We start from the raw sequence: 14,554 nt of genomic DNA on the forward strand, positions 1-14,554 counted from the left end.
GTATTTGGTTTGAAATATAAGCAGGACAATCACAGATACTTCAGTCTTATCTGTGGGCACCACTCTCACCACAGCTCCCTGTTTGACACAGTATCCGGCCTTAATGATGCTCTGGTCCTGCGCTCCCCTGGACAGATAGTAGGGCAGCTGATTCTGACCTCGCTTCACACCTCCACGCTCCGCCCCATTCTGCCCCTCCCCCTGCTCCTGAAACACACACAGGAATATAATGAAACACTGTCTCCTCTTAGTGAACATTTGAGCAAATAGTTTCTCATTTATACATCCAGCAAATACAACATTAGCATCCTTTTTGACTCTATCATTCTAACGGGCTCCATAGCATTCCTGTGCTTCAGTCTCATCAGTTCTTCTTTTGTTGGATACTTTCAAAAGTCTTTAAGTCACAGAGATCAAACCAGCCGTCACTCGCCTGTGTTGCTGCAAGATGGGTCACGTGCTTGTGTTGCATACCACCACAGACAGGACTGAACCTGCCGAGCTGCTTCAGCCAGCAGCTGCTAACGCAACGCACATGACTGCCTGAGTGTGTGTTACCTGTGTAGCAGTGATGATAGGGACTCCTCCTATGATCTCAGTCTTGTAGGAGACCTGTTTCATGGCTCCAAGTCCTTCCTGGGGAGTTTCTGCGTTGGCCGTTTGGCCCTCGCCTGGCTTTGGCACCTAGAAACAAAGAAGAGACGGACAACAGTCCCTTTTTTTAAGAGATTAAAGGGCCAGTTTGACGATTTTGCTGTTATGGGGAGCTGATGCTTTTATGGTAGGAAAAAAAAGCAGTGCCTTTGGAAGACGCTATCCGCTTCTCCACTGGGCCCTGGAAAATCTCCGCCAGACAACGTAAAAAGTCACAATGCACGCTGGGTGTTGTAGGAATGTAGAATGGCCGAAACCACGAGCTGTTGGTACATCTTTCTCCACAGCTGTGGCGCCAATTTCAAATATTATTGCTTCTATCGATTACAGAGAACACCAGCTTTGACTGACAGCGGCTATTTCCAGGGGAGAACTGCTCCTTTAACTTTTCTCTTGTCCTTTGAAGGATCCTTAATATACTCTTTTGTGTCCAGTGAGTAACCTAATCAGCATATGTCTTTGTTTTAAGGTTAATGTGTTTTTCACAACAACAGAGCTCTGTGGTTCAAAGGAATTAGATATATCAGGCTTTGGATACAAAATAGTCCCCAATAAAGGTCCTTTTTCCTCGAGTTTAAGTTTGTTTAGAAATTAGCAATGTTATTGTGGGAAAGGAGAAACTACCCACATGACACCTCCGTTTCTTTATCGATGAAGACTGAAGAAAACTTTTCGATGTGATTGAAAGTATAAAATAATGAGGTAAAGTATGACCACTGCAGCTGCAGGTGGACATGAAAGCCTGGTTTTCCTGTCCTCTTTCCCGTCAAACCCCGATAAGCCTGAACTCAGCTTTATCTCTCTGGCCTGATGGGTAATTTTCGATCTGCTAGAGCCTGAGGCAGAAGACAGAGAGGCCTACAACAACAGGAGAAACAGGGTCACCTATTGATCCATCAGTGCGCGTGTGTGTGTGTGTGTGTGTGTGTGTGTGTGTGTGTGTGTGTGTGTGTGTGTGTGTGTGGCTTACAGTAATCTTGGTGGCGTTGTTGAGAACACTGATCCATTCCACCAAATCCTGCTGGTCGTTGGCCTGCAGATAAAACTTCCTCATTCCTGCATTGATAACTACAGAGACATAAAGACAGAGGAAGAAGAAAACGACAGTGAGCTTCATTCAAATCAACATCTAAAAATATCAGTTTGTTTCTGGTTACTCAGCGGCAGAGGATGTGAGCGTGTGCGTACGTTAACATCCCATCCAGATGTAACCACACACACACACACGCACAGAGGTCAGGTCAGGGATATTGTACAGCTTCCTCCCATTGAGTGACAAAAAGCTACTGTTAGCCACTAGAGGAACACAACAAGCGGTACAGGACAAAAGAGAGGAAGTGAACCTAACAGGAGAGGAAAAGAGGGAGGGGGAAAGGGACGAGGAAGGAAGGAAATAAGGAAGGAGGATGGAGAATGGAAGGGATGAAGTGAAGGAGAAAAGTTTTGGAAGAGAGGAAGGATGGCTGGACAAAAGGAGAGAGGGAGGGAAAGAGGGTTGGATAGAAAGGCAGTCCGCTACCTCACCACAAGATTACTAACTTAAATACTTTAATACTACAATATTTACACACTTTAACACGAGCTATATATGGGGCCTGACCGTCTCCGGTCATCTGATTGGCTGCAGAGATTTAATCGCATTGAAACGAAAGAGCATCATCAGGTCAAACACTGATCAGCTGAGCTTGCAGTCGTGTTCTGGTTCATCGTCGAGGAGCTGGATTGGTTTAAGGTCCGGACTCTGAGCAGGTCAGTCCAGTTCTTCCACAACAAACTGGGACAATTATTTTTATGGACCTGGCTTTGAGCACGGGAACATTGTTATGTTCAAACAGGAAAGGGACAAACACAAACTGTTTCCATGAAGCTGGAAGTTCACTATTGTCTAAAATATGTTGGATATGGTGGTCTCCATATTTTCCCTCAGTGTGCGGCGTGATGAAGGTAAAGAGAGAGGACGCAGGGTAAGAGAGAGTGAACAAGAGGGAGAGAGACAGAAAGAAGAAAGAGAAGAACTTACCAAAGCAGAACTCAGCCTTCGGTCTGAGCTTGGTGGCATCACTGACCTGCAAGAGACAGAATGTGGGGAGTGACGTGAGAAAAAGAAGAAGAAGAGACCAGTGACATCATGCACACACTGCTAACAGGCTGAGTCAGGGCTGCTAACCACATCCATTATACCAACATACTCCAAATGGCAATGCACACACACAGATGCTAAGCACGGGGAACTTTCATGTTCACAATCGTAGCTTAGCTTAGCATGCTTACAGCTGCTAATGTGCACAAACTACAACATGAAAGAAGCTGTGGGAATGTTAAACATACTGCAGGGATTTGAGCGTAGACACAGGAAACACACAGGACTGACCTTGGAGATGTAGGTGAGCTTGAGAGATCCCACATTCTCTGCACCTTTAGGCAGATTCTGAACGAAGAAACAAAACAACACAACCATCATTATTTCAGTCATACTATAAGTAGGAGCAGTGAAAGCAGTCGTGAAGGAAAACAGGGATTTGGTTTGGGATAAATTAGGTATTTATTCCCTCACAAAAGAGAAGTGTATTATAATGTGTGCACAGTCGTGCAGTAAATCATATGTATTAGATCAGACATACGTCTTCATTCATAGAAAACAGACACTTTTCTGTATGTTGGAATCAGTTATTTAAACAAAAGAAGAACATAAACACAATATCATCATCAGATTGTAGAAGTGGTAAAACATGCGCCAGAGTTTTGGTTAAAAAGAGTGCAAAGCCCAGATCTAATGTCTCAAACAGATCCGCTTGTCAAACACCAAATGCAATCTGACTCTGAGCATCAATAAAACCGTGTTTCTGAGGCTAATACTGGAAACGTTAAGAGACGATGTAAGGAGTTATAGTCACATTTTCAAACCTTTAGTTTCACCCACGTCTCAGACACTCATCCTCCAATGAGAACTAAATAAACTGAACAGCCATCGGTGTCTAAAAAAGCAAAGTGATCTGATTTCATGTATAAACTGTCAAAAAAAAAGAATCTTTGTGTTAATGTTCAAATAGTTTTATGATGGTTTCAGGCAGTGGCTCCCAACCTTTGGGTTTAGACCGTCAGAAGGGTCGTGAGATCAATCTGAAGCATCATGAGATCATGATAGTGAAGGGTATATATCAGGATATGTAGGATATATCACCTGTAATGAGGAATCACAAATCTCTGTAGGGTTACAGCTGTTTATCAACTGTTAGAAGAAGACAAATCTGGATACATGTAGCAAATCTACAGCAGCTCAGTCATGAACCTGTGCACTGGCAGCAGTTGCTGCTTCCTGAAGGTGGACGGTTGGAGGAATTCCCCGGCCGTGTGCTACTCCTAACCTTTTTGATTTCTGTTCCACTTCCTGTTTGTCTGCTTCTAGTGTCACAGATGATATGTCACATGCATTGATAAGAACTCGTCCGATGTGTCACTCACATGAATGTCATTGTTTTCTTTCACGGCTTCAACCAACAGTGAATTGTCCTGTGAACCCACAACTCCCTCAGTAGATCTTGGCCTCCCTTTCCCTTCTCACTACCACACAGGGATTCATTCGCCGCTGATAATAGTCCCCAAGATGTAATGACTTCCTCCCTCATTTAAATAACGCTAACTAAAAACCAAAGTGAGGACCTGTCGTTGGAAATGACTGAGCTTTATTAAGATGGGCTGTTAGTTAAGATTTTATATTGTCAGCAGGGATTAGTCTTTGTGCTGATATCAAAGCTCTCACAGTAATGCCTTTTAACTCTTAACTACCGGTCGTAGGATGGAGCGAAGGTCCTTGAAAGCTCAACCACAGAGACTATGAAATATGTCCCTCGATGTCGATAACAACTCTACTTTACTGGGAGAAATAAAAGCAGCTAAATGTGATGGATGATCTCCCAGGGGCAGGTTTCAAGTCCCTGCGAGTTGGATTTAGTGAACTGAAATAAACTGTTAGCTGTCTTTGCAACTTCAAAATAAAGCTGCAAGTGAATTTATATGTTAGGTCCGGAACAAGTAGTAATAAATCAGCACCAGGATTGTATCAGATGCAGGAGTATGCTAAGGTGACGCCAATGCTGACTAATCAAAGAAGCATCTCTCCAGTTGTCAGACACATACAGAGACACACACACAGCCTCACCTGTGGGTTGTCCATGAACCACAGCAGGCTGCCCTGCTGAGTGTCCAGGATGAAGTATCGCCGCAGGAACCTGCCGCTGCTCTCATTCTCCTCGATGTCCAGGAAGCCGCAGAAGCGATTCTGTCGGTCCACGTAAGGCATCGCAACCCCGACCAGCTCAGCCCGCCCTGGGGCATCACAGGAATGCTGCCAGGAGGCGGGACAGGATGAAGACTTAGTGTTACCTCAGGGTAAGATTTCAAAGCTGCAGTGAGGTTGCATGTTTGTAAAATAACCTAAAGGCATGATTACACATTTGTTCTTTGGCTCTGAATTTAAGCACGTTGGATTTGAAGTAAAACAATGAACAGATCATTAAAGTTCTGACTGAATGCTTTGAGGGAAGTTTGTTAAAATCCATCAAAGACTTCTTAAACACAGTCCCTTTAATACACCTATTCCTTTCTTTACAGGAGATGCCTTATGTCAATACCAATATCAATCTCAGGTTGAGTACAGGTGTTAGCCAAGAGAAAGGAAGTCAAGCTAAGCAGAAGACTGGTGGCAGAGGGAAAACCCCCGCCTGGCAAAACTACACATGCAGTTCTGTTGTTTAATTCTGGGTGCAGTTACATGCTTGCACTATTTATCGGCCAACAAAAGCCTGACATAGTAACTATTTGCTTCCTGTTTCTTGTTGTTGTGAGGTTATGAGGCTGGGTGCCATCGTGCCTCTGCAGAGATCGAGGTCAGTCATATCTGACAACCTGTGCTGCAGCTGAAGATGCTGCACACAGGTGCTGCAAAAAGCTCCAATATCTCAACTCCACTGTTGCCTTAACGTTACATTTGTTGGAGAAAAGGAGACACGACAAATAAATAAGCAAAGTTAGAGTCGCAGGTCAGACCCAAGCTAACTGTTCCCCCCCTTCTTCCAGTGATTACGGTGTTTATGACTCTTTACTTAACACACGAGCTGCACTGTGGACTGTGTGCAGTGGTTAGCGCTGTCGCCTCACAGCTAGAAGGGTCCTAGTTCGAATCCTGGTTCAAACGAATAAGGCCTCTCCGTGTGTATGTTCTCCCTGTGCATGCGTGGGTTCCCTCAGGGTACTCCGGCTTCCTCCCACAGTCCAAAGACATGCTCGTTAGCTTCACTGGTGACTCTAAACTGTCCGTAGGTGTGCCTGTGAGCGTGAAAGGTTTGTCTCTATGTGTCAGCCCTGTGACTGGCTGGCGATCAGTCCAGGGTGTACCCCGTCACTCGCCCAATGACAGCTGGGATAGGCCTCAGCCCCCCGTGACCCTGAACAGGATAAGCGGTGCAGAATATGGAAAGATGATGAAGACACTCGTACCTATCTCTCTTAGAAAGACGTATTCCTAAACGCTGACCTGTTCTTGTAACATAAACATCAAACGTTTGCAACATCTTCAGCAGACTCTCTCTATCTTCCCTGGCGACGCTCTTCCAGGCTTGCACTGCAAACACTTTCACATGTCGCTTGTTTTAGGGGCTTTTTGCTCTCACGCTGATCTTAATCAGATGACCATCAACTGTTTGATTGAGGTCTTGTGACTCACTTGGTTTTTCCCTTTGACAAACTCTTTGATTGACTTGCCTGTGTGTTAAAGAGTCGTTTCCTACATTTAGGTGACAGTGTATTAAAAAGGCTCCACTTTTCCTGCACGCTTTACATCATATGGATATGATGAACTTTAAACACCGACAGTCGACACTTTAATCAGTTTAATAACCAGATCGTATAATTTTCCGACTGCTGATGATCTGAAAGGTTTGAACATTATCTGAGTGAGTAACCGTCCTGCGGCCTTTCAAACCTTCAGTTCTCTTTCAGCCACAACGTGTCGGTACAAGCAGGTGACCAGCTAAAAACAATCCTTCAACCACAATAAAAAACCTGCAGGAGGAAGTGAATGTCTTTTTTTTTCAACTTTCAGTTTCAGGATTTTTTTAATAACACTGAGATACAGTAGGGGGATTTTAAAATTCAAGGAAACACCTGAAAAGTCCTGAACTCATGGTTGAGGAGAGTCTGCAGGCAGTTTTATGACCCCTGTGAGTGTGTGCGTGAGTTGGCTGTGACAGAGATGGACAAGGGCAAAGCTAGTTAAAGCATGCAGGGATTAACAGAGCAGGTGCTGAGTAGATCATAGCTATCCTTTCTCACACACACACAGACACACACACGCACACACACACACACACACACACACACACACACACAAGAGAAACACTGGATTATTAAGTGACAGAAAATAGTCAAACGTGCTGTGAGACTGTTTGTGTTAATGTTTCACGGGCTGCAACAACGTGATGGAAAGTCATCTTAACATCAGAGACTTGTGGTCTCACACACATATTCAAACACACACCTGAGACTTTATTATTATTATTTCTCTTTGCAGTGCTGCTGTTAACACACTCGCCTCACGCTGACACAATGAGCGCGTCTATTGTTGTCCAGCAGGGTCTCAAACCTCACCATCTAAAGCCTCTGTATGTCTGAGTACTGAAAGCAGGGTCTGAATTTTAGTTTCCCCCACCTGCATCATTTCTACCGCCCACTCATTTTCCACAACGCATCATCATTAAGTTAGAGGCAGAAATATAGAATGTCTATAACATCCTTAATGCCCGTTTCTTTGACTTTAGAACTGCATTATTCAAACTATAATAGTATAGGAAAAACTTGATTGCTATGGTTGACCTGAAATGTTCCCCTGCCACAGCAAACATCTACACTGCATTGTGTGTAAACTTGCTACTCATGACAAACAAAATATAACAATGGAGCAAAGCGAGATCTGGAGGAACAGCCATGTTTTGTTGTGACTCGTGCATCTGTTTCCCTCATTGGCTGTTTACTCCCACACACTTCAGGACACATGCAGATTTGATCAAACACGGAGGGCTGACTCTAATCAAGGAAACTCAGAGGTTAGTAGATCTTTGCTTTCTCTCCCATAGGCCTACTTTCTCGTACAATCCGAAACCACACTGATCCTACGCATGATTTCAGGACTCGTTCTGCCTGACAGTCATTATAGGAATACTTTGAAATGCCATGCAGCTACTGAAGCCCAATGATGTGCAGGAAATCCCACAGTAGAAACGAAAGCATACAGATCGGCATGAACTCAGTGTGCACTCCCAAAAGACATGTAAATTTACTGACACGCATGAATGAAGCTGAACAGCAGCTGGGATTCAGTAATCTGCTTGAATATCATGTAAACTCTCAACTAATAAGGAACAGTCACATAATACAGATTATAATGTAGGAATGTTATGGTGTTTCTCTACAGGAGACAAGCTAAAGAAAGCCTATAACAGTACACTTCCCTGCATATTAATCATACTAGTTTAGGCCTATATATAGAATGTATAATTACAGTGATTTCGGCGTGTAATTACACTGCTGTAAGTCGACTACTTACGCCGTGAGCTTTCATTTAGATATGATCAAACCACACAGCCATACGCTGGTATACAAGAATAACATTCACTGTGGGAAATGAGTCCATTTAAACAGCCATCAGTGCACAATTCCTCCTGTGGAGATCAAACTGTTGTCACAGGCCTAAACACATCGTCCGATTTCTTATCCCGCCTCCTTTAGCCGTCTGTTCGACTCTCTACACCGAAGAATTATCTTTGTTTTGGGAGGATATGAAGCTGTGTGTAACACAGTCGGACCGTGTGGTGGCAAACAGGCTGTAAAAGCGGCGGATTGTGGGTTTACTTACACAGTTCGGCTCAGTCCGAGTCCAGTGTGGCAGCTGTCAGGCTCCAGTGTAAAGTCAAACGGGATAACACGACGCGCTTCCGGTTTCACCTTTAAAAATAAAGCTTTTGTCGACAACAGCGTTAACGTAACTTCCTAGATGACTTTGAATGAAAACCATTTTTCGCCCAGGTGTTTAAGGCTAAACGTGTCTAAAACATGTCTATATTGGGAGAAAACACAAGCAGACAGTTAAGTGAAAAAGACAATGCTACTATGTCAGCTTTATGAAGCTCAAGCAGGCAGCTTAGCTTAGCAAACATACTACAAGCTTGGGGAAACTGCCAGCCTATTAAATGGTTATAGCCATATCTGCTCAAACTCAATAATTAACACTTCCTATATTATTTGTTTATTTTGTATAAAGTACCAAAGTGTAAAAATTACAATTTGTCGTTTTATAAGGAGTTAACTACGTTGATGGTAATTTCTTCGCTGTGAGATGTTACTAGGCAACCAGTTGAGAATCCAGGAAGTAACAGCTTTTTGTGCTTTGCTATGCTAACCAGCTGCAGGTTTTAACTTCATATTTAATACATGGATATGAGAGCAGCACCTTTTCAACCAGGATAACTGCCCACCAGATTGAAAATAGGTGTTTTTCTTTGAAGAGCAAAACATCTGAAGTCCAGAGTTAAATCAGATCATGGTCTCGAGAATACTTTGAAAATGGGCTGGAAAAGGAAATTATTTTGAAATATGCCGATCACTACTTATTTATTATTTTGCTTGTCACTAACAGTTACTGATCTATAACACTGTTTGTAATGGGTTATGGACAGGTGGCCATAGAGATTTTCCTTGCCTGCTTTGTTTAAATAACGTTTAGATATATAGGATCAAAGGATCAAGAATGATAAGAGCGACATCAAACATTTATTTAGATGTTAATTGCAGATTTTATTAGTCATACTTGCATGCTTTTATTTTGAAGGCATGATATATGTAACCCACAGTCGTACTATTGAAGACTTGATGCAGATTTCCACCAATCAACTGCCAGAGTTCAACTTTTTTTTCTCCCTCGCTCTCTTTGCAAAGGATCATGGTAAATGCAGTCTAACAAATTCAATGATTCTCTGACCTGATTCCTCCCAAGGTTGTCAGCAGTCAGAAGTCAACTGAATGAAAGCCTATAGAGATTCTGTGTATTGCTTCAGGGCACTCAGGAAATAATATCACAGGGAAAAAAGAGTTACTGTAAATCTGCATATAAGATAATGGAAGCTTCTTATTTGACTGAACAGCTTATCAATAAATCTGCAGAGCAACTAAAGACACCTCACTGATTAAAGTGAAACACCTTCAGAGAAGGAAACATCTGGTGAAACATTTCAGGACTGCAAAACTAGGGGACTTCCAACAGGGTGTAACTTGCTTTATGTCTGTGTGTGTGTGTGTGTGTGTGTGTGCGTGTGATTGAATGAGTCTTGATTGATTTTAATAGAAAGGCATATAGTGGCTCTTTATGAAGGATAACGACAGAGAGCAGAGAAACAGGTGCACTGGCAGGCAGGTGAGTAGAAAAACAGGCTGCGTTCACCGTCTGCATCTGCTTCTGTAAATCTGTGAGGATTTTCTCCTCCAGTTCTGAAGGAATACTTTATTGCATTTTTAATACCTCATAGAGAAAATCAATATTTCTTTTTCAGAATGTCTGATAGAGAGCACTTTCAGAAATGAATAGCACAGACACACTTTGAAGTTTTCAAACAGTTTGTGACGGACTGTCGACCAGGCTGATTAAAGGTCTGACTCAGACTTTGTTTTTAAAGCTGAGAATCTACCTGACATTTACCTGACCAAAATACAATGTTGCTGCAGTTTACTTCTATAACAACAACCCTGTGAGGCATGGGTAATAAGGTGAATTTCTCCTTTCTTTAACACAGCATGAAAACATCTTACCTTGATGTCTTTCTTCTCTAACCATTTCACATTTTGGTGCAATGCAGTAACAACTTTGCTCTGAAATTATGGAAGTTAGGAATACCCAATGAAACCAACAAAACCAAGAGGGTTGTTTAGTTCGTCTTGTTGCTTCTCTTCAAGAGGAATAAAGAGTGTGACACGAAAGAATAAAGAGAACAAACGGAGATTCGAAGCCCTGAAAGATGAGAGAGAAAGAAAATGAGAAGGGAAACAATTAATTAAGAGGAGGTAGATTATGTGTAAATTGTGACATCTAGTGGTAAAACACTAAAATCACCGCACAGCAAATCCAACAGGGTGATCAAAGTCTGAATCTTCAGAGTCTACAGCTTACATTTTATCAATCAAGTCTCCAGTGAAGAATAATCAGGGTGAAATGACATGTTTAGGTGCCAGATTCGTTTTGTGTGTTTATTATGTCTGGAAATGGAGGCAAAGAGAAGATTGAATCTGCTAAAGAAAGCAAGAATGAAAACAAACATGACTTAGGGTTTGTTATAGAATATTCTTGTTTGGCAAAAGGGTCGGGTATAATGATATGGTCTGATTAGTCTTCACTCAAATTGTTGCTGCTGCTGCTGCTAAGACTAAATCAATAAACTCCAGCCCTTTTTCGTTTCTTCTATTTGTTCTAGCACTCGTTGCATCCTCCCTGTAAGGGCGGAAACAAATACGCGCGTCATAATTGCAAGTGATATTCAAAAGATCGCTTTGTTTTCCGACGGTGTTTATTCGACCACCAGCCCCATCAGTTGATAAACAGTGTCTGACTGTGGAGCGCTCACAGTCTTAAACATATTTGTGCAAACAAGGTCGATACCTTTAGAGAATAAGGATTTAACAATATATCATCTTGTAAGATTTGGGAGCTCCTTAGAAGAATACGAGGCCCCATCATCTCCAGTTGATTGGAGTGATGAGTCATTTGGCTTCCCTCCTCTCTGTCTTTGCCAGAGCTGATGCTACAGCTGCTGTATGCTAAATGTCAAAGGCCTAATTGTTTTTAAAGAAGGCACTGCCAGCACCGATGCCAGCGCCTGTGCCAGTCTATTCATCAGAACTGTATGATGCCTAAACACTGAAGGTGCCAGCTGGACTCTCTGCCAGGTTCACAACAACCAACGCCTGCTCAGGGGTCGCTTTTGCATCCTTGTGAAAGACTCAGATCTGTTCTTTATTGTCAGAATATTGAACCCCTCATGGTACAGTAAGGGCGGCCTATTGGCTGGCAGGAAGGCTGATGCTGGCAAAGGGGCTGCAGCATGCCAGGCAGGGATTTCAGCCAGGCTTAGCACTCGGCAGTAGCAGGTTTTGAAGGTTGGAAGAAGCAAGGCTGAAAGCCAGGCTGACCTGACTGCCCTGAAGAAACAGACAGCCATAGCAGGGTGCATGTCAACAAGCTCTGGGATCATTTCAGGTCCTCTGGACGATGGTAACGACCAGCCACCCAGCTCTGGTGCCGCCTCGCCATCTCTTCCAAAGGAGACGGAGAGCCCTACAAACGGTCCAATGCCTGTTTTTTTCTTTGTTTGTATGTTTGGTGTGTTAAAAATCTTCCAGACTAAAATGAGAAAGTAATCGAGATAAATTTGAGGCACAATTGCGCAATCAAATATCAGCTTGAAGCAATGACATGCATAAACGTTACACTGTTTACAGTTAGGGAAAGACTAATAAGAGTCATCTATGACTCGAAGCCACACGCAAAACTTGTTTAAGATTCAACCAAGACCCATTTTTCTATTCGCTTACAGAAAGTGCTTTAGTGGCCTTAACACTGAACAAATGCAGGACTCAGACTGCACTTTGTTGCTATGGAAACTTAAACGGCAAAACAAAAGTACTTATGATAGACAATAGTGCACCTGCAATTAAAGGTGAGCATGAGAGGTGCTTTGATCCGTCACAGCTCCGCCTATGGCGTGACTCATAGGAGACAAACCAGGAAATACAGCTTGTTAAGTCGCTGTACTGACAAGGGACACATAGCCCATGGCATTCAACTTCAGACCAACAACAGACTGATAAAGGAGACCTTCAGGAGGGAACGCTGTGAGTACTCAGGAACCTGCGGTACTTCCACTGACACCAGCAGCCGGCTCTACAGAGGGAATAAAAGTGTGAGAGAGAAAAAAATACCAGCCTGAAGTGAAAGTAACTTTGAGGGAGCGTTCTGGGGGAAGGAGTGGCACCATCTCCTGTCTACCTGCTGTGTTTTCAGACTCACTCAGAGGAAAATGGCTTCTAGATCAGAGCAAGACTTCTGCTGTCCTGCCTGCCATGACATCTTCAAAGATCCTGTCCTCCTGTCATGTAGCCACAGCTTCTGTAAAGCCTGTCTGCAGAGCTGGTGGAGACAGAGACAATTCCAAGAGTGTCCAGTTTGTCGGACAGTTTCTCAGTGGAGTGATCCGCCTCGCAACCTGGCGTTAAAGAACCTGTGTGAGGCCTTTTTGCTCGAGAGAGGACAGAGAGCCTCATTTGGGTCGGTGGCGCTCTGCAGTCTGCACTCTGAGAGACTCAAACTCTTCTGTCTGGACCATCAGCAGCCGGTGTGCGTTGTCTGTCGAGATGCCAAAATACACTCGGACCACAGGTTCAAACCCATCGAGGAAGCTGCTCAGGATCACAGAGAGGAGCTTCAGAAATCTCTGAAACCCTTAAAAGACAAGTTAAAAGTTTTCAATGAAGTGAAAGTGAACTACAATCAAACAGCAGAACACATCAAGGTCCAGTCTCGTCAAACAGAGATGCAGATAAAAGAGCGTTTTAAGAAGCTTCACAAATTTCTACACGAGGAGGAAGAGGCACGGATAACTGCCCTGAGGGAGGAGGAGATGCAGAAGAGCCAGAGGATGAAGGAGAAGCTGGAGGCTCTGAGCAGAGAGATAGCAACTCTTTTAGACACAATCAGAAACACAGAAGAAGAACTGAGAGCTGAAGATGCATTATTCATGCTGAACTACAAGGCTGCAGTAGAAACAGTTCAGCAACACCTCCTGCTGTGTGATCCAAAGCCGGTGTCAGGAGCTCTCGTAGATGTGACCAAACACCTGGGCAACCTGACCTTCAACATCTGGAGCAAGATGAAGGACAAGGTCTCCTACACTCCTGTGATTCTGGACCCAAACACTGCCAATGCAGAGCTCATTCTGTCTGCAGATCTGACCAGTGTTAAATATGGTAAGATACAGCAGCGTCCTGAAAACCCAGAGAGGTTCGAGTGCTGGGATTCTGTCCTGGGCTCAGGATTTGACTCAGGGACTCACAGCTGGGATGTGGAAGTTGGAGACAACAAAGACTGGGAGTTGGGGGTGTTGACAGAATCTATTTGTAGGCGAGGTTTCACTGGGTCAACAGTGTGGAGTTTAGACTTCAATAATGTTAGATACAGAGCATTCTCCCCAACAAATAAATACACTGACCTCCCAGTCAGAGAGAAGCTACGGAGGATCAGACTTTACCTGGACTGGGACGAAGGACAGCTGTCGTTTTCTGATCCTGATACCAACACACACATACACACATTCACACACACTTTCACTGAGAAATTGTTCCCATACATTTGCACCAGGAATACACTCCCTCTGAAAGTACTGCCTGTAAAGATCTCTGTAAAAATGGAGAGTTAAATATACAGTGAACTGACAATGTTTTGGTATGCTACATCTAGCTAAAAATATGTTTGTGTATATTCAACACCTTTTTAAACAAATATGAAATTTCATAAAGATAGGATAATGATTATGATTTGATTCTTTTTGTGTATCAGTGGTTGTAGCATATGGCTCTCTTAGCAATGGCTTTGTGTGGAAGATAAATGACCCTGCCTTTCATCATGTAAAGAAGAGAGTTTAGATTTTCAACATTATGTTCCCTTCAAATAAAAACCAAACTTTCCACATTATCTCAGTAAGTATTTATTTTTTCATTAACTTTTGTTGAGTTGAATCATGTTTTCCCATGTGGCCCCTCCAGGAGATAAAGAATTATTTATGCCGAATTTACTAGTTGTCATGTG

At 43.2% G+C, this 14,554-nt stretch overlaps 2 protein-coding genes across 3 annotated transcripts in view; one reads left to right on the forward strand and one right to left on the reverse strand.

The window, feature by feature from the left end:
* LOC138593287 (pleckstrin homology domain-containing family A member 1-like) overlaps positions 1–8,617 on the reverse strand; it is a 17,827-nt gene extending 9,210 nt beyond the window's left edge. For both annotated transcript variants that reach the window (XM_069664227.1, XM_069664228.1), the window contains exons 1-7: positions 8,564–8,617; positions 4,814–4,999; positions 3,026–3,082; positions 2,675–2,720; positions 1,625–1,722; positions 559–684; positions 70–207 (exon numbers count right to left, since the gene is read on the reverse strand). In XM_069664227.1, coding sequence (XP_069520328.1) covers positions 70–207; positions 559–684; positions 1,625–1,722; positions 2,675–2,720; positions 3,026–3,082; positions 4,814–4,954 — 606 coding nt within the window. In that variant the 5' untranslated portion in view covers positions 4,955–4,999; positions 8,564–8,617. The remainder of the gene's footprint in view (positions 1–69; positions 208–558; positions 685–1,624; positions 1,723–2,674; positions 2,721–3,025; positions 3,083–4,813; positions 5,000–8,563) is intronic.
* Positions 8,618–12,482: 3,865 nt separating this feature from the next.
* LOC138593965 (E3 ubiquitin-protein ligase TRIM35-like) lies at positions 12,483–14,359 on the forward strand. Its single transcript, XM_069665053.1, has one exon. It carries the CDS (start codon positions 12,771–12,773, stop codon positions 14,163–14,165), a length of 1,395 nt encoding a protein of 464 aa, XP_069521154.1. The 5' UTR covers positions 12,483–12,770; the 3' UTR covers positions 14,166–14,359.
* The last annotated feature ends 195 nt before the right edge of the window (positions 14,360–14,554 follow it).

Source organism: Semicossyphus pulcher, unplaced genomic scaffold (genome assembly GCF_022749685.1).
Source record: "Semicossyphus pulcher isolate SPU_LCO1_2020_fin unplaced genomic scaffold, fSemPul1.0.p SCAF_16, whole genome shotgun sequence".
Classification (NCBI taxonomy): domain Eukaryota; kingdom Metazoa; phylum Chordata; class Actinopteri; order Labriformes; family Labridae; genus Semicossyphus; species Semicossyphus pulcher.